This window comes from Gobio gobio (assembly GCF_949357685.1).
Source record: "Gobio gobio genome assembly, chromosome: 8".
Classification (NCBI taxonomy): Eukaryota; Metazoa; Chordata; class Actinopteri; order Cypriniformes; family Gobionidae; genus Gobio; species Gobio gobio.
The window spans coordinates 47,237,113-47,256,119 of NC_137114.1; the positions used below are offsets into that span (position 1 = coordinate 47,237,113).

Below are 19,007 nucleotides of genomic sequence, written 5' to 3' on the forward strand. Positions count from 1 at the left end.
TAACAATAACAAAAGACTGGAGGAAAATTAAATAAATACATGTACACATATAAATACATACCAACAGAATTACACAATTCCGTAACACACGTCGTATTTTTGTTGGAAAATTTGTTGAGATGATTGTTCAGGGAATACAAATAAACTGAATAAGTACGTCTCATCTTTAATGTGTAATCTCGAAAAAAAATATTTTTAACCCGCTTTATCATGTTGGTTTTGCGATCTTACTAGTTTCTTGTGATTTATTTCTGATTCGTTTTCTGAAATAACTTCCATTTGTTGGTGAAATTATGGATTTGTGTGACGTTCCAGAGAGGTTGTGTTTACATGCGAGGAAAAGCCCTGGCTCTCACTAGCTCGAGAATTAGCTTCATGTATTTTAATGATGTACTAAATTGTCTTTTGATACATGCAATTATGAGAAATAAAACAGAAACAACTTGTCTTGATTGATGTATTTAATGAACATTAATCATCACAGCTGTTCGTCATCTAGGTTATCATCATGTGTGTATTAGTTCCTCACATAACTCATCATTCTTTCTTAATACTGTAATAAATATGTTTGGGATGTACAGTATTATTGTCAACCAAATGATCAGGAGAAGTTGGAGTCAAGTCAACTTTTTTTATTGTTTCAAAGCAGCTTCACAGTGTTAAACAGGAAAATAATGCAACAGAATTTGATTCGGCCGTACAGCCGCTCTGGAGAAAACGGTGATGTCATCTAACGCATTTCAATGATCAGACAGTGACAATGTGGGCAGATCAGTAATTTAGTTTATATGGTTAATTTAGTTTAGTAATTAGATTTATTTTGATATTTAGTTGAAAATTTAGTGTCCCCAACTGAGCAAGCCAAGCCAAAGGCGACAGTGGCAAGGAACCAAAACTCCATCAGGTGACCTATTGGAGAAAAATAAACCTTGGGAGAAACCAGGCTCAGTCGGGGTGCCAGTTCTCCTCTGGCCAATTAACAAACAGTGTATTATTATTATTCTGGCAACTTTACAGGTCAGGGGTCATATTAGATCGGAATATTCAAAAGATCGAAGGTAGCACGCCGGAGACGGGTTTATTGAGGATGACATATCAATTAAACAATTATTAATTAGGAATATTCGAACGATTGGAGTCATCATGCTGGAGACGGGTTCATTTAGGATGCCGTGTCGGTGAGTTAATATGGTCATACTTCTTGGTTCTAGTAAGAACTCGAGCTGCTGCATTTTGGACCAGCTGGAGTTTGTTTATTAAGCGAGCAGGGCAACCACCCAGTAGAGCATTACAATAGTCTAGCCTTGAGGTCATGAACACATGAACTAACTGTTTGGCATTTTGCATTGGGAGCATGTGCCGTAATTTAGATATATTTTTAAGATGGTAGAATGCAGTTTTACAGATGTTAGAAACGTGGCTTTCAAATGAGAGATTGGTATTAAAGAGCACACCCAGGTTTCCTAACTGATGACGAGGACTTGACAGAGCAGCCATCATTAGACAGTATTCTAGGTTACTACTTGTGGAGCTTTTTTGTCCAATAATTAAACAAAAAAATAATTCTGAATTAAGTTGTAGGAAATTACTAGTCATCCAATTTTTTATATCAGCTATGCATTCCGTTAATCTTGTGAATTGATAAGTTTTGTCAGGGCATGAAGAAATGTAAAGCATTGTCAGCATAACAATGAAAACTAACCCCATGCTTCCTAATGATATCTCCCATAGCTTCCAGCATGTACAGGGTGAAAAGCAACGGTCCTAGCACTGAGCCTTGCGGTAATCAATAGTGAACTTGTGATCGGTGTAATATCTCTTCATTTACTGCTACAAACTGATAACGGTCAGATAGGTATGATTTAAACCATGCCAATGCAATTCCACTAATGCCTACATAAATTTCGAGTCTATTCAAAAGAATGTTGTGGTCGATAGTATCGAATGCAGCACTAAGATCTAGTAACACTAATAGAGAGATACAGCCATGATTGGATGATAAGAGTAAATAATTTGTAACTCTGATGAAAGCAGTCTCAGTACTATGATACAGTCTAAATCCTGACTGGAAATCCTCACAGATACCATTTCTTTCTAAAAAAAAAAAAAAGGAGCATAATTGTGAAGACACTGCCTTTTAAAGTATTTTTGACAGAAAGGGTAGATTTGAGATTCTGTAGGATCAAGTTGCGTTTTTTTAATAAGTGGTTCAATAATAGCAAACTTAAAAGTTTTCAGTACATATCCTAATGTCAAGGATGAATTAATGATATTAAGAAGAGGATCTATGACCTCTGGTAGCATCTCTTTTAATAGCCTAGTCGGTATAGGGTGAAGCATCCATGTTGTTGATTTTGATGATTTAACGAGTTTAGCCAATTCTTCTCCTATAGCAGTGAATGAGTGTAATTTATCCTCAGTGACACTGCAATGCTCTGTCTGATGTGATACTGTAGTAGACGGCTGGATGGTTAGAATTTTCTTCTGTGCTGTTTACAACCCTCAGAAGTTGAAGCTTTATTTTTGGTTAATTTAGCTACTGTATCAAATAAATACCTAGGGTTGTGTTTGTTTTATTCTAAGAAAGTCTAGAAATAAGCAGATCTAGCATCTGGCCTTTCTGTATGCGATCATGCTCACTTTTGACGAATTGCGAAAAACCCTTGTTTTCTTCCAGCTGCGCTCCATTTTTCTGGCTGCTGTTTTAAGGGCCAGAGTGTGCTCGTTGTACCAGGGCCGGCCCTGACCAATTTGCTGCCCTAGGCAAGATTTTACTTGGTGCCCTTTGTATCAAGGTTTAGCACTACATGTTTTCAGTCTAAGTTGTGGAAACACTCGTACATTTTCTGTTATTTTACTTATCTAGTAAATGCACCTTGATTTAAGAATTTTTAGATATTTAGACTAGAAAAAAGACACAAATACTATGTAAGAAGAGCAGTGTATCCCTTATCTTCCCTGCATCAGAGGGCTTTTGTCTTTTTTTTAGACACTTCAATTCGGCCATAAATAATCAGGCAACTTACACCGTGTCAACACCTGGCGCGAGCGGCCAAGCACCCTAAAAAATGAAAGCAATCCTGTCTGCGTTATGTGGCGAGAGGCGACGCCGCACAACAAATTCCCCTAACGATAAACTGATCTCACGTTGTATTTCTGACGCACTTCAAGTAGCTCGGCGGGGGGAGATTGATGAGGCGGACCGGGAAGATGCGGGGGACTTAGTTACGTTTTTTGCGCTTTATTTGGTAATATTTCAAATTAATATTTATAAAATAGTATCATTAATGCATTTTGGCGCCCCTATGGATGAGTGGCGCCCCTAGCATTTGCCTATTCCGCCTATGCCACGGGCCGGCCCTGCGTTGTACCACGGCATTGGACTCATTTCATTAATCTTCTTTAAGCGCAGGGGAGCAACTGTGTCTAAAGTGCTGGGAAAGAGAGAGTCAAATAGTTTCTGTTGCAACATCGAGTTCCTCTAGGCTATCTGGGATGCTGAGCAGATGATACTGATGAGGAAGATTTTTTAAAAAGCAATCTTTAGTGCCGCCAGTGATGGTCCTGCCATATTTGAAATGAGGGGACAGCTTAGCAGCCTTAGCTAAATTAAGTATACATGATACTAGGTAATGATCTGAGATGTCATCACTCTGCTGCAGAATTTCAACGGTCTCAACATTTATTCCATGTGACAATATTAGGTCTAAAGTATGATTATGGCGATGAGTGGGTCCTGACACGTGTTGCCTAACTCCAATAGAGTTTAGTATGTCTCTAAATGCCAATCCCAATGCGTATTTTTCATTGTCTACGTCGATATTAAAATCACCAACAATTAATACTTTATCTGCAGCCAGTACTAACTCTGATTGAAAATCTGCAAATTCTTTGGTAAAGTTTGTATTGTGCCATGGTAATGTACTGTATACAGTAGCCAACACAAATGTTAAAAGGGATTTATCATTTACACTACATAACGTCACATAAAGCACTAAGACTTCAAAGGAATTATATTTGAAACTAGACTTCTGAGTAATACTAAAGATATTATTATAAATGACAGCAACCCCTGATGTGTACTGACAGCTGCATTATTTAACCGCATTTTCTTCATTAGTGTCATGTAAATTTCATTCATAATGTTTCTACTTCATGTAACATGACAGTTCATACTGGAGTGAAGCCGTTCTCTTCATGTGATTGGGGAAAACATTTCTGAGGGCGTGGTGAGCTCGTGCCAGGGGCATAGGTAGTGAGCCGTTGGAAGATCCAACGTCACGATGACCCACAACGTCCAATAGGAAAATTCAACTGCAGTAGCCACCGTTCAACCTTAAGAGGGCAGCACTTGTTTTACACGGTTTTACACTATATTTCATAGAATTAAAACACTTTATTCCCAAATGTCAAGACATTTACTCGAATCGATGAACAGCATTAATAAAGCCCCAGTCTTGCAGATCATTAACTAAAAAAAGTAGGTATAGGGTTTATTTAACCTTTAAGTGGGGGTCATTTTTTAGGATTCTTTAGCTAACTTAAGTCTGTGAGATCCTGACACCTTGCACTTCAGGAGACTCCAGGTAGGTTGCAGTTCTGGAAAATGGTGGTGCTGGACTAAAGGGTTTCTGATGGTTTCATACTTAATACTTCATCTTAATTCTTACTTCTTTTGCAGTTAGTGTGTGTCGATTCTTCGTCATCTGTTTTTGTCTGACCCTGCTGAGCATTTCATCTAGATCAACTTGATGTGGGGCACCAAAAGGCTTTAACTGTGAAAAAGGGAATAAAAAAGTGACACAATGGTTGTTTAATTTTTGTCTTTATCAAAGGGGCGTTGGGAGAGCGATGATAGAGGAGTGAGGAGCTGCACTTTTTTTCTTTGATTTGTTTGTGAAATACATCATCTTAGAGTGTTCACACATGCATATATAAACAATAAATTTTTTGTCAAATTAAGTTTGTCAGGAGCTTCACTTTAACTTCAACAACTTTTTTTTGGATAATTTTGCGTTATAAAGTTGTAAATGTAATAGTCATATTCAAATTATTCCAAAATAAACCTTGCTTAATAAAGTAAAGCATGAACTACTGGTTTCTGTTCATTGAATACATTTAACATTTTAGTGTAGTTTAGTGGATTGCATGTAATGTTTGTATTTAGGGGTTTACTGTAAAATAAGGTAACCCAAACAGAAAATATGGTAGCCCATATATCCCCATATGCTATATTGCCCTTATACTGTGGCCCATAAGAGCCCTAGATAACACCTATCTGGATCCCATCATCAACCCATATGGGCAGACCCCTAACTGGGTTACCCATATGGGCCCGGTATGAGCCCATCAAGAGACCCATCATCAACCCATCTGGGCTAACCCATGTGGGGCATCCATGGAAACTGCGGACAGAATTAGCTGGAACGCAGTTAGGTAGCCCAGGTGGGCCCCAGATATCAGCCCATGTGACAATGACAGGAGAAGATGACATGGCTTACTGTGTTTGTTGATTCAACTCACCACAGTTGTTTGATTGCCTCTGAAAACTCTGGTTCATAGAGGTATGGTTCTGGATTTTGACTGTCTAAGAAATAACCCTCTTCGTCTCTCACAAGATCAGCCATGTTCATCGCCATTCATGTACTGTATGAAAAATAGCCAGCTACTATTCACGCCGTTATGTTGACGGAAGTTGTGGGATTTCATGTGTTGCGTGATATCTCTGCGCCCAAGTAGCAGTGCTTCGCCTATGCTTCCCCGTAATATAGTCCCAAGTCAATATCTGCCTAGGAAATCGCCTAGTCTTTATCTGCATCGCTATTTGTACTCATTGAGAATAAGCAGGCCACAAGAAGTAATTAGGTGGGGGGTTTTTTGGATCACTTTTACTCGGAACATGCTGGCAACATAGGATTCCATTCATTATGCTAAGCTAAGCTAGCGGCGACCCTGCCAAACTAAAACAATGCATGCACTGAGACAAAAATGCATTTACCCACATATCTAAATGTAGGAAAGAAGTTGAATAAGCCCTATTTCTAAAAACGGTGGAGTGTTCCTTTAAGTTTATTTTTCATCTGTTTTTTTTTTTGTGTGTGTTTATTTAAAACAAGACAAATCTGATATTATTTTAATCTTATATCTGTTATTTAAGAGTTGAGATCGTTCTGTAATGCTGATCTAACAGCAGAAGACACAAGCCGCGGTTTAAATCCTATTTGTGCAGGTGGGGTGTTTTGTCACACTGCGTTACAATGAGCCCCTATTAGAACTACGCTATTCTATTATATTCTATACTTTTATGAATTATTTTGAGAAACCACGAGAAAAGGGTGAATAATGACTGAGAGTCAATGTTTAGAAAATATTCATTATCATTATGTTTTGAACTATGCTGTATAGCTGTATTTAGAGATGTGTTTGTTGTCAAACTCAAAAATCTGTATATTTTTAATGATTAAAAAATGCCATTATTTTATTTTAAAAAGTTAATAATTGTATTTTATTGACAAAATATTTTAGTTGTCTTATTTTAAGATACATTTTTAAGCTGTCATTTGATCATGTTGCAATGAACCTCACCTACGGGGCATGTTGACACATTTCACTTCCATTCTTTCGGGGTAAATCAAGAAAAAAGTATACACTGTATTAATGAAACAAACCCATATTGAGAGAAAATAAATAGAGAAAAAATAAATACTCTGAACCCCAAGTGAATTTACACAAACTGAGACAATAAAAAAGCGTGAGGTTGTGCCCTGCTCTCCCCTATGCCAGATTAGCCAAATCAAATGTATCTATTTACAATGTTTTTGCAGTGGTGAACTTCAGATTTGTTTATTTTAAATAAACAAAAAACAGAGATGAAAAATAAACTTAAGTAAGAAATGTACTTTTGCTATGGTTAAATAAATGTTCTGTGATATTTTCCAAAGATTTTTTTAAATTTCAGTGCAATTTTTTTTCTCCAAATAATGTTGATATGGCAACTAGTAAATACACTTTTTTTGTGTGACAAGTTTTGTCATCCTGGCATGTGTGGAAAGTTTTAAGGTTGTTCCATGTTCTCCTCTAAATGTACATTCTTGACCAGCATTGCCCACTTCTGATGTCCTTTCTAGTGAGAAATTATTATTGTAGTAATTAAATATTTGTTTAGTTCTCTCCAAAGCTCTCTCTATTTTGCTGTATCTCATTAAACTGTTTCACTGCCTTATATATTTCTGTCCGAAATCAGTTTCATGAGGTACCTTCATGCACAAACGCTGCCTTACAAGTCATTGTCTGATAAGGCAGTGAAGGAAACGAGTCAGCTGTCTAGGTTGTCGGATTCAGCCCGTGATTTGATTCTGGAACCGGGCCTGTTTAAGAATATGCGGCCCCTTTAAGAAAAAAATGACGCGCACTGAGCATGCGCAGAAGAGAGAAGCACGAGAGAAGGAACGAGGGCTGAGAGAGAGCAATTGAAGCTGACAAAAAGTGGAATATTTTCTCCGGATGCCTCATATTTCCAGTCTGCAGGTGAGAGATGTTTCTCAGATTACAGAGTTTAACATTAATCATCTCCAGAGTTTACATGTTTAAGGACCAATGTAATGAAATGCGTTGTGTGTCCTGGTTTATTATTAGAGTGTAATAATATGTTGGCAGAGGTTTTTCACAGACTCTGACTCTATTACACCAATAAAATGTGCTTAATGTGCCACTTTACAGAAGATCTCAGACATCAGCATAATGAATGAGGTGAAAACAGGGAACTTTTGGAGACAAAGAGGCTTTTCAGCAGCTCAGTTAAACATGATGGTCCTGTTGTTTCTCTCAGACTTTGGACAACAGTTGAACAAACCTTATTTTAAATGCAGTTAATATCTAACTTGCATCAAAATACTCCATATTCCTGACAGAAAACATGTTGACTTCATTTAAATGTAATTAAAGGGTCATTCCATGTCAAATCAACCATTTTACCATTTTAAAATTGGTTGACAGATTATTTTTCAGATTATTTTTGACAGCATTACAGTTCTGAATATAATTTAAATATGTTGCTTTGGAATGATATTCATTGTGAAATGTGAGAAATCTTAAATGAATTATTCATCATGCAAGTGGGTGGTAAAAAAAAAACTGAATATGAAATATTTCCAGATCATTTTCAAAAAATTGCTTTGGCATTAGTGGCAATATAAAAGCTAATTATTCAAGGGTGTAGTTTTGTTACAGTCGATGGTTTGAACATTAGCTTATTAGTATTAGCTGGCAAAAAAAATACAACAGCAAATAAAATGAATGAAAATGTAAATCAATAGAGCCGTTTCCTCGGAAAACAAAGAAGTGCTGAGCTTATAAAACACTGTACACGGAGGGAAGAAGAAAAGAAAATGACATCAACTCTTTTCTCAAGGTAGTCATTTCCCTTCAGAGATACATTAATAGAATTCATTCCTACTTTAATACATATAAACTAATTTCCCTCAGCCATCGCTTGTGAAGGTTGTAAAACCTCTCACTTCTTTCTGTAAAGAAACCTGCACTGCATGCCGTGTCTCCGTTGCTTACTTACTGTTGCTTAAATCAAACTAACTTTACTTAACATTTTTTCCTTTTTTTTACTTTAGCATGATTGGAACGGCCCGCGCAAGTCTCATCACCCTTTTGGAGCGCGCTCGTGAACGCACACAGAGTATGCTAGGTTGATTATCGTGCAACTAATAAACCGGGCTTCATCCAGGTTGCGCTGATAACCAGTCTTTTCAGTTCGTACAGGAACTTAGCGCTTATAAAAACTCAGAACGCATGGTGCATATTTTTCATTAATAGCCTAATTCACTCGCCTCCTGCGAGGCGCCTGACTTTAAATCGGCGCTACTAAACAAGGATATCGGCAAACCTCTAATATTGACCCCCCACTAAAAAAATTGTGGATTACTCTGTAAATATACATCCATGACCTTTAATATTTTGTCTTTCTTCTGAAAAAATATTAACATAATAAAAATGTTTAGCCTGGTCTGGTCAACTCTGGTAATTCAGTATAAATTCTGTAACTTGTCTTTGATTTTTCCAGATCTGGTCCTGTGGGAGTCAGTATCTCACAGTGATCACAGTTCACACCTGCAGTGAAGCCCCTCCCACAACAATTCACCAATAAATACTGGGAATATCCACATCATCCTACAAGAGAAGGACAAACTCCAGGTGTAGCAGCTGAAATCTGTGTGACTGTTAAAGATGGAGTTTATTAAAGAGGAGATTAAAGAGGAGATTGAAGACATGAGTTATCCAGAACCATCCAGAATAAAACATGAAGATACTGAGGAACAAATAGGTTGGTGTCCATTTTTGATTCTTCATTATTGACTGCTTTAGTAGCTGTGAAATAATAATCAGTATATGGATGATAAATGATAGAAAAATGCATCTAAATGATCATATTTTATCAGTTTTAATCGTAGTGAATGACAGAACTGACCTTTGCACATTAAAGATACTTTAACACTTTACAATAAGGTCTCATTTGATAACATTAGTTAATGTATTAACTAACAATCAACAATACGTTTGTTACAATATTTATTAATCTTTGTTAATGATAGTTAATATAAATCCAGCTGTTCATTGTTGGTTTACGTTACTTAACAAATGTTAACAAATACAACTTTTGCAAATGTTGAAATTAACATGTACTAGATTAATAAATGCTGTAGAAGTGCAGTTCATTATAAGTTCATGTTAAGTAATGAAACCTTATTGTAAAGTGTTGCCGATACTTGATACCCACACAGACTATGTCTTGTTTTCTGCTGACTGTTTTTAATTTTCACATTTAACCTCATTGAACTGATTCTGACTGCTTTATATGTTTATTTTAGACCAGATGGAAGTGACGGAACAACGACACAAACTAAATGACATAAAGAAACTCTGTGACTTCAAAACTCAAGAAACAGAAGCTAAAAAGTTTCACACCTGCTCTCAGTGTGGAAAGAGTTTCAGACAAAAACGAAACCTTAAGACACACATGAGAATTCACACTGGAGAGAAACCGTATACATGCTCTCAGTGTGGAAAGAGATTCAGACAAAACCGAAACCTTAACACACACATGAGAATTCACACTGGAGAGAAACCGTATACATGCACTCAGTGTGGAAAGGGTTTTTCTCAAGTATCAGGTCTCAGTGTTCATCTTCTCATTCACTCTGGAGAAAAACCATTCAAGTGTGATCAGTGTGGTAAAGGTTTTATTTCATCATCAAATCTAAAAGAACACCTGAAAGTTCATTCAGATGAGAAGCCTCATGTGTGTTCTCTCTGTGGAAAGAGTTTTTCACGGCTGAACAGTTTTAAACAGCACCAGAAAACACACACAGGTGTGAGAGATCATGTGTGTTGTGACTGTGGGATGAGCTTTATTACAACTGGCAATCTGAAACAGCACCAAAGAATTCATACTGGAGAAAAACCTTTCAAGTGCTCATATTGTGACATGAGTTTCAATCGGTCTGGACACCTGAAATCCCATGAGCGACTTCATACTGGAGAGAAGCCGTACCACTGTACTCAGTGTGAGAAGAGTTTTTCTGAAGCATCAGGTCTCAGTAAACATCTGCTCCGTCACTCTGGAGAAAAGCCATTTAACTGTGATCAGTGTGGTAAAGATTTTAATTCATCGTCAAATCTAAAAGAACACCTGATAGTTCATTCAGATGAGAAGCCTCATGTGTGTTCTCTCTGTGGAAAGAGTTTTTCAAGGCTGAACAGTTTTAAACAACACCAGAAAACACATGATGAAGTGAGAGATCATGTGTTTTGTGACTGTGGGAGGAGCTTTACTAAAGCTGGTGATCTGAAAAGGCACCAAAGAACTCATACTGGAGAAAAACCTTTCAAGTGCTCATATTGTGACAAGAGTTTCACTCGTTCTGGACACCTGAAAACACATGAGCGACTTCATACTGGAGAGAAGCCGTACCACTGTACTCAGTGTGAGAAGAGTTTCAGAGATGCATTAGGTTTAAAAAATCATCTGATCTGTCACTCTGGAGAAAAAGCCATTTAACTGTGATCAGTGTGGTAAAGATTTTAATTTGTCATCACGTCTGAAACAACACCTGAAAGTTCATTCAGATGAGATACCTCATGTGTTTTCTCTCTGTGGAAAGAGTTTTTCACTAATAAATAGTTTTAAAGGTCCCATGGCATGAAATTTTCATTTTATGAGGTTTTTCAACATTAATATGAGTTCCCCTAGCCTGAATATTGTCCCCAAGTGGATAGAAATGTTGATCGGTGTAAAACCGAGTTCTGGCTGTCTTTCTCTGCCTTTGAGAAAATGACAGGCCAGACGAGCCAATCCTGAAGTCTCCTGGTTTGACATCAGAACAGGAACGGTTACCTCCCTTTCCTCCGCCCAGAGAATCTGTCACGCCCATGCAAGCGCTATATTTGTCCTCGAGAGATCATTGCTTGTGAACGAGTGAGCGCTGGCAGTTTCTCAGTGTTTGGATGTACAAATGAAAACAGAAGTCTTTTTTCAGTTCCTTCTGATCTGTGATCAGTGATTTCTTATGTGTAGCTAATTATTTATTATTCGTGCACACGCAGCGGCTTCTCTCTCTCCCGACAGAACGGTGTTTTCGTGTTTTCTATCTTGTGAGTCAGTGTTTTTGTACGTCCTCGTCGCGTCTATCTGTTCTTAAATGTGCATACAGTCGTTTCTGCTCAACATCAGCAGACTCGCATCTCTTTAGAGATAAACTTCACACACGCCGAAGCTCGGGCTGCACTGGCCGGTCGGCCTTCAACATCACTGACCCCCAGTACTGCATCTGGCCCACAGCGGAGGCACCAAACGCGGCGTGAGATTAAGCAGAAGGGGGGTAAGCGTGAGCGTATCCAGGCTAGCCAGCCTAGACCCACAATAAACTGGACTACATTCGATTACTGCTGTTGTGTCTTTGTTTGCGCTGTGTACTCAATGCGCGTCACTGACGCTTTTCATATGATAGGAACATATCTAAAAATAATGCTATTATCAACACTTACTCGTAACTCGTTCATCTCGACAGCTGTAATGGTACTTTGCATGTGTTACAAAGTTGGCAATAATGATGAAGACGGGACTCGTGGGTCTCATAACTCAGTAGTTACTATAAATAACTTTGTTAGCAATCGCTGAGCTCCGTCTGGTTCGCGAACGATCTTTCTTTTGAACCGGTTCTTTTTAGTGAACCGAATCAGTTCACCAAATCGGACTGAATCGTTCTAAACGGTTCGCGTCTCCAGTCAGCGCTGATCCATAATTTACTAAAGTTACTAACTTTCTGACATGAGTGACAGTCCCTCCGACTAGAAATAAACTAATAACCTGAAGTATATGCTGTAACTACAACAGTTCACTGAACTGAGACTGACAGAACTGATGTGAAGTGAACTCCGGTCCATCCGTCTCTCTGGCAGCAGCTCGTGCCTGCTCGTGCCTCGTAGACCTCGTTAAATCACGCCTCCTCCGCTCATTTCAAATGCAAAGATGTCAGCCAATCACAACAGTGGCCGTTTTTACTGAAGTCTCACAGCAGACACGCCTCTTGAAACAGGGCATTCAGCTACAGGGCAAACATCAGTATTGAAAAAATGCCTTTTATTTCTAAATTATGACATTTTATGATGTAAAAATCATACTAACAATATAAGTACACCTCAGGAAACATTATAAAATAATAGAAAAATGCCATGCCATGGGACCTTTAAACGGCACCAGAAAACACATGATGAAGTGAGAGATCATGTGTGTTATGACTGTGGGAAGAGCTTTATTACATCTAGTCTCAAAATCTCAAATTCATACTGGAGAAAAACTTTTCAAGTGCTCATATTTTCTGTATATTGGAATCATTATGTTGACAACTTAAATAACAATAAACAACAACGAATACTTCAATGAGCTCACGGTTTCTGGCTTAAATTTATACATTGTTAGCTAACTGCGTGATTTGTACACTCACCTAAAGGATTATTAGGAACCCCATACTAATACTGTGTTTGACCCCCTTTCGCCTTCAGAACTGCCTTAATTCTACGTGGCATTGATTCAACAAGGTGCTGAAAGCATTCTTTAGAAATGTTGGCCCATATTGATAGGATAGCATCTTGCAGTTGATGGAGATTTGTGGGATGAACATCCAGGGCACGAAGCTCCTGTTCCACCACATCTCAAAGATGCTCTGTCTATTGGGTTGAGATCTGGTGACTGTGGGGGCCATTTTAGTACAGTGAACTCATTGTCATGTTCAAGAAACCAATTTGAAATGATTCGAGCTTTGTGACATGGTGCATTATCCTGCTGGAAGTAGCCATCAGAGGATGGGTACATGGTGGTCATAAAGGGATGGACATGGTCAGAAACAATGCTCAGGTAGGCCGTGGCATTAAAACGATGCCCAATTGGCACTAAAGGGCCTGAAGTGTGCCAAGAAAACATCCCCCACACCATTACATCACCACCACCAGCCTGCACAGTGGTAACAAGGCATGAATGATCCATGTTCTCATTCTGTTTATGCCAAATTCTGACTCTACCATCTGAATGTCTCAACAGAAGTCGAGACTCATCAGACCAGGCAACATTTTTCCAATCTTCAACTGTCCAATTTTGGTGTGCTTGTGCAACTTGTAGCCTCTTTTTCCTATTTGTAGTGGAGATGAGTGGTACCCGGTGGGGTCTTCTGCTGTTGTAGCCCATCCGCCTCAAGGTTGTGCGTGTTGTGGTTTCATAAATGCTTTGCTGCATACCTCAGTTGTATGAGTGCTTATTTTCGTCAAAGTTGCTCTTCTATCAGCTTGAATCAGTCGGCCCATTCTCCTCTGACCTCTAGCATCAACAAGGCATTTCGCCCACAGGACTGCCGCTTACTGGATGTTTTTCCCTTTTCACTCCATTCTTTGTAAACCCTAGAAATGGTTGTGCGTGAAAATCCCAGTAACTGAGCAGATTGTGAAATACTCAGCCCGGCCTGTCTGGCACCAACAACCATGCCATGCTCAAAATTGCTTAAATCACCTTTCTTTCCCATTCTGACATTCAGTTTGGAGTTCAGGAGATTGTCTTGACCAGGACCACACCCCTAAATGCATTGAAGCAACTGCCATGTGATTGGTTGATTAGATAATTGCATTAATGAGTAATTGAACACGTGTTCCTAATGTAACCGGTCGACTCGCACTTCCCCAGCGACACCAGTTAGAAATGACTGATCTGCGTTGTGTATTAATGTGGACACGGGACAACAGTCGACAGTTCACTGGATCTTTTAATCACTGCTGCCTATTAAACATAGAAATAAGCAGCCTCTTTGAGTGAGATTGTCCTTTTCCTTTCTCTCCCATGAGATTACAATATCAAAAGGGGAATTAACAATGAAAAACATAAACATGATACATTTCACAACATAGGAAACATACCTGTTACACATAGAAATAAGCAGCCTCTTTGAGTGAGATTGCCCTTTTCCTTTCTATAAAATAAATGTGTTGTACATTTAATCATCATGTGCTCACTGATAACAGATCACTCTAAATTGTAATGTAGACAAATGCAGTTTCTGTAAAGCTGCACTGAAACAATATATGTAATGTGAAAAGCGCTGTGCAAATAAATTATTTGAATTGTGATGAGTTTTTCCACTCAACAGTCAACAACTTTCACAGTGTAAATAAAGTCGGATTTGATTGTGTCTTAATAGTTCCACTTTTGAAGGGAACTCGCACTGTGATCTAAGACACTTTGGAGGAAACGCCTCAGCGTGACAGGTTTCTGAAACTACTATCGAATCACAGCAATCTTATTGACCAACGACAGCCCATGATGTCATCAATGTGCGACCAGGAAGTATATAAGGGGGGCCTTGCTCAGTGCTCTCTTCCCTGAGGGTTGCTTGTGAGCACGCAGCCATCTGAGTCTGATCATACGGTCGCAGGGCTCTCGTGAGGCCTCCCAGTTAGATCAATCCGTAGGCCTCTCCGGCCTCCTTAGCACTTTGAACATAAGTGCTTTGTAGATCCTTGGATTGAGCAGTTAAGGCCAATTTATACTTCTGCGTCGAGTGCACGCAGAAGGTACGGCGTATCCAACGCGTCTATGCGTATGGTACGCCGTACCCTGACGCGCACCTCTCCAAAAATGTAACAACGCGTCAATTCTACGCGGACCGCAAGCGCTGTGATTGGTCTGCCAGAACCCTTCCCTCAGGTCAATAAATAAATAAAAAATCTGCGATAGGAGTGTGTGTGTTTGTGTGTCCAGAAATGGGTTGATAGTTCCTTACGTCTGCTATAACACAATATTTTGTAGTCCAGCGATTCTTTATGGTAGTAAATAAATACATAGAGCCGCTGAGTATAGTTTATTTATTTTCTCATTAAAACCAAAGATGTTAATCAGTGATTGCATATCAAGAACAGGGACACATTAGGGTACATTTCGTGAGTGAAGTCTCCGCAACAGCAATCGATTGCTCGAGCCACCGCTACTGAAAACAGCGGCGACGAGCTCTGCATGATTTCACAAACGCATTCCAGCGCCAGATCGCCTTATTTAACTTTACTAATCAACTAGAGATCCTTAATTTGTATTAGATACAACAACTCAAGCTGCAAGAAAAGCCGCTCTCTCACTGCTGCTGATAATCCGACATGAATGTACACATTCTACACAACAAGCTGCTTCTTCATCGGCTGTTGTCTTGATTACACCAACATGCCCGAGGACACTGCCTACTAGCGTCTGCATGTGTAATTGCACATTGACGCGGACAACAGCGCAGAAGTATAAATGCTCACGACGGCGTCGGCTACGCACGTAGCCTACGGTGTATACTCGACGCAGAAGTATAAATTGGCCTTTAGACTCCCCTCGCTAACAAGGGTTGTAAAGCGATATGCTGAGTATTGCTCTCCAGGATACCCGTCTCTGAGATCCGTCTGAGAGGTACTGACAGTTTTTCAGTCCCTCCGTCTGGATGCCTCACAGAGGCAAGTGTCCAAAAGCTCTGTTTCTGAGCAGACAGGGTTAGCCAAGCCGGAGTATCCAATATAAGTGGCACCAGGTCAGGCCTCCCTGGTGGCATTCAGGTGAATATGTTCCCTGAGTAGTGATTTGGCTGGGGCTACCTCGGGTACCCTAGCCACATTCCCTTAAAGGGACCCCTTCTGTTGAAGTGGTTGGTCCCAGGCCTTTGAGCAGCCTGGATAGGACCTCATGTAAAGTGCAATAAAGGTTCCTCTTGAGGCTTATAGCTTGGGCTATGGCCGTAGGGAATGCTGTCAATGACAGCCCATTTTTCAGTTGAATTTGCTGGTTTGGACAGTTGGCACTGCCACTGGTATGCACTCCCCTTAGCATGGCGGCATGGATATATCATTCCCCAAAGCGCCTTAGGACGCAGTGCGAGTTCCCTTCGAAAGGGAACACTCTCAGGTTATTACAGGTACATTATTAAATGGCATTCATATATCTAATTCTAGAAAGAACACCATCAGGTTACATATGTAACCTCTGTTCCCTGAGAGCGGGGAACGAGACGCTGCGTCTCTTTGCCATGCCTCGGGGCCTGCCTGCCTAACAGTCCCTTCAGACTATAAGGTGAATGTCATGTTGCAAGGTGCCCTTATATACTTCCTGGTTACACATTGATGACATCATGGGCTGTCACTGGTCAATAGGATTGCCGTGATTCTATAGTAGTTTCAGACACCTGTCACGCTGAGGTGTTTCCCCAAAGCGTCTTACTGTGCGTTCACACCTCCGCCGGCGGGAGCGTCAAAGTGGCCGGAAGTCATTAATTTTCAATGGGAGCCCGGCGGCGAGCTCTGGCGAGAGCGGCGCGGCGCGTCTTGGACGATTTGGGCGTCGAGGAGAGTTGAAATCAGGTCAACTTTATGGTAATGAGCTACGAAACGCTTCGGCGGCAGCCGGCGGCAACCAATGGGAATGTAGAAGTGCTCCGCTTGAGATGATTCTAGAGAACGCAGCACTGTAAACTTTGGTTCCGACCACATTAGTTCCCAAGCAAAATAGAGGAGAGGTTGATCATTGCTGGTGCGGCGGGTCAAATCTTCTACAGCGTCGATGGCAGGGCGACCAGAGCGAAGTTTGACGCTCTCGCCGGCGGCGGTGTGAACGCACAGTTAGGATGCAGTGTCTCGTTCCTTGTTCTCAGGGAACATAGGTTACATATGTAACCTGATAGTGTTCTTTCTAGAATTAGATATATGAATGCCATTTAATAATGTGCTAAATTGTCTTTTGATACATGTAATTATGAGAAATAAAATGGAAACAACCTCTTGTCTTGATGTATTTAATGAACACTTGTCATCACAGCTGTTCGTCATCTAGGTTATCATCATGTGTATATTAAGATGGGGTCACACTGCACGATTTTCGGCTGTCCCAGACGAAAGATTGACATCGTGAAACAATCGTGGCTCCTAATCGGTGGTCCTATGTCGTTCAGTGAGAGAGGTTCAAAGACGGCCATTGTCACAGTCTTGAGACCAAAGATGGCCTACAACTATTTTCTGACAGTGTCAGAAATTCAGCATCATCATCGCACAGTGTGTTTGCTGCTATGACCTATGTTTACTTTTTACTGAGCCAATAAAAATGCTACATGAAATCAACACGACATGGCGCTAAAACTTACCTCAAGCTCTTTTCCCTTCCTCTTTTTTTCAGCACACATACAAACTATAACTTCCAAAGTGTAATTCATCATGGTCTTTTTGTTTACCACTAGCGCATGCTGATGACGTTTTATTCTTCTATAGAAACTTGCATCATAACCTACGAGTCCATAGGTGTCATCATCGTACAGTGCCTTCGGAGGACACATTTCAAGGTAGGAAGGCATCAAGGCACGTCCAAATCTAATGTTAGCTTCACTTCCTGTCTCCTGCAATACCTTCATCTCATTGAGTTTTGAAGGCAGCATAAATTTATAATTTGCTGCCTTGGATATCCCACAATCCTGTGCGTTCCATTCTGTGACAGGTGAGCTAGTAAAAAATGGCATCCAAAAGTTGTGTTCGCTGGTCAGTTTGTGTGTAAATGTACATTCTTGACCAACATTGCCCACATCTGATGTAATTTCCAGTGCTCGAAGTGGGGCGGTACGCACCTCTACACTGCTACTTTATAATGCCTTTATAACTGACGCCCAAATGTTTAATTAAGTGGCACACAAAACACTGTAAAAGTGTAAAGCCTTGTTTAAACTTTAGCCTGGCTCCGCAGCACGAGCGTCCACTGACCGCGCGTGCCTCGTCTGCTTGGCACAACTCCAAGTGAAATGGTTCTGTCATGACTCCAAGTTCTGTCATGTTGTTTATTCTGGTCACATGTTCCTTTGTCTATGTTTCCCCCCACGTTCTCTATTTCCTTAGTTACCCTCGTTAGTCTAGTTCTGTTCAGCTGTGTTTAGTTACCCTCATCTGTATCACCTGTGCCCCTCGTTAGTTAGTCATCTGTGTTTGTATTTAGTTCCTCTTTGTTCCTTCAGTCTCTGTCCGATCTCGTTTGTGTACGTGTATGTATGGTGTGCTACTTGGTTATCTTTGAGTCTTCTGAGTATTAAACATTGTTTGAGTATTCTACTTACCTGTCTTTGCCTGTTCCTGCCTGCACACCCGTAACAGAAGATCGGACCTCTCTGGGATGGGTATTCTCCTGGTCCCAATCTCTCCAGAATCCCCAGAGGAAGGCGGTTCAGCGGAGGATCGCCTTTGGGAAATTCGACAGCACGGTCGCTCACTGGAGAGGTATGTAGAGGAATTCTCTGAGCTAGCTTATCTGGTGAACTGGCCAGATGCGCCGCTTAATGCGTTTTTTCTGATGGGCCTGGACGAGGACACTATTCGGTTCCTGGAACCTGCCTGTTCCTTTTCCCTAGTCGAGACAATCAACCTGGTTTTGTCCCTAAATTTTTCAGAGTTCGAGATAA

At 40.2% G+C, this 19,007-nt stretch overlaps 1 protein-coding gene across 1 annotated transcript; it reads left to right on the forward strand.

Moving 5' to 3' along the window:
* Window positions 1-7,417: 7,417 nt before the first annotated feature.
* On the forward strand, window positions 7,418-14,678 carry LOC307129896 (uncharacterized protein). Its single transcript, XM_079822696.1, has 3 exons — window positions 7,418-7,527; window positions 9,074-9,334; window positions 9,879-14,678. The coding sequence occupies exons 2-3, from the start codon at window positions 9,238-9,240 to the stop codon at window positions 11,066-11,068; spliced, it is 1,287 nt and encodes a 428-aa protein (XP_079678822.1). The 5' UTR covers window positions 7,418-7,527; window positions 9,074-9,237; the 3' UTR covers window positions 11,069-14,678.
* The last annotated feature ends 4,329 nt before the right edge of the window (window positions 14,679-19,007 follow it).

What these genes read in the sequence shown, in the direction of transcription:
- LOC307129896 (XM_079822696.1), top strand. Translation starts at nt 9,238, where the DNA reads ATGGAGTTTATTAAAGAGGAGATTAAAGAGGAGATTGAAGACATGAGT. An exon ending in AGATACTGAGGAACAAATAG is followed by an intron (nt 9,335 to 9,878) that starts GTTGGTGTCCAT and finishes TGTTTATTTTAG; the next exon opens with ACCAGATGGAAGTGACGGAA.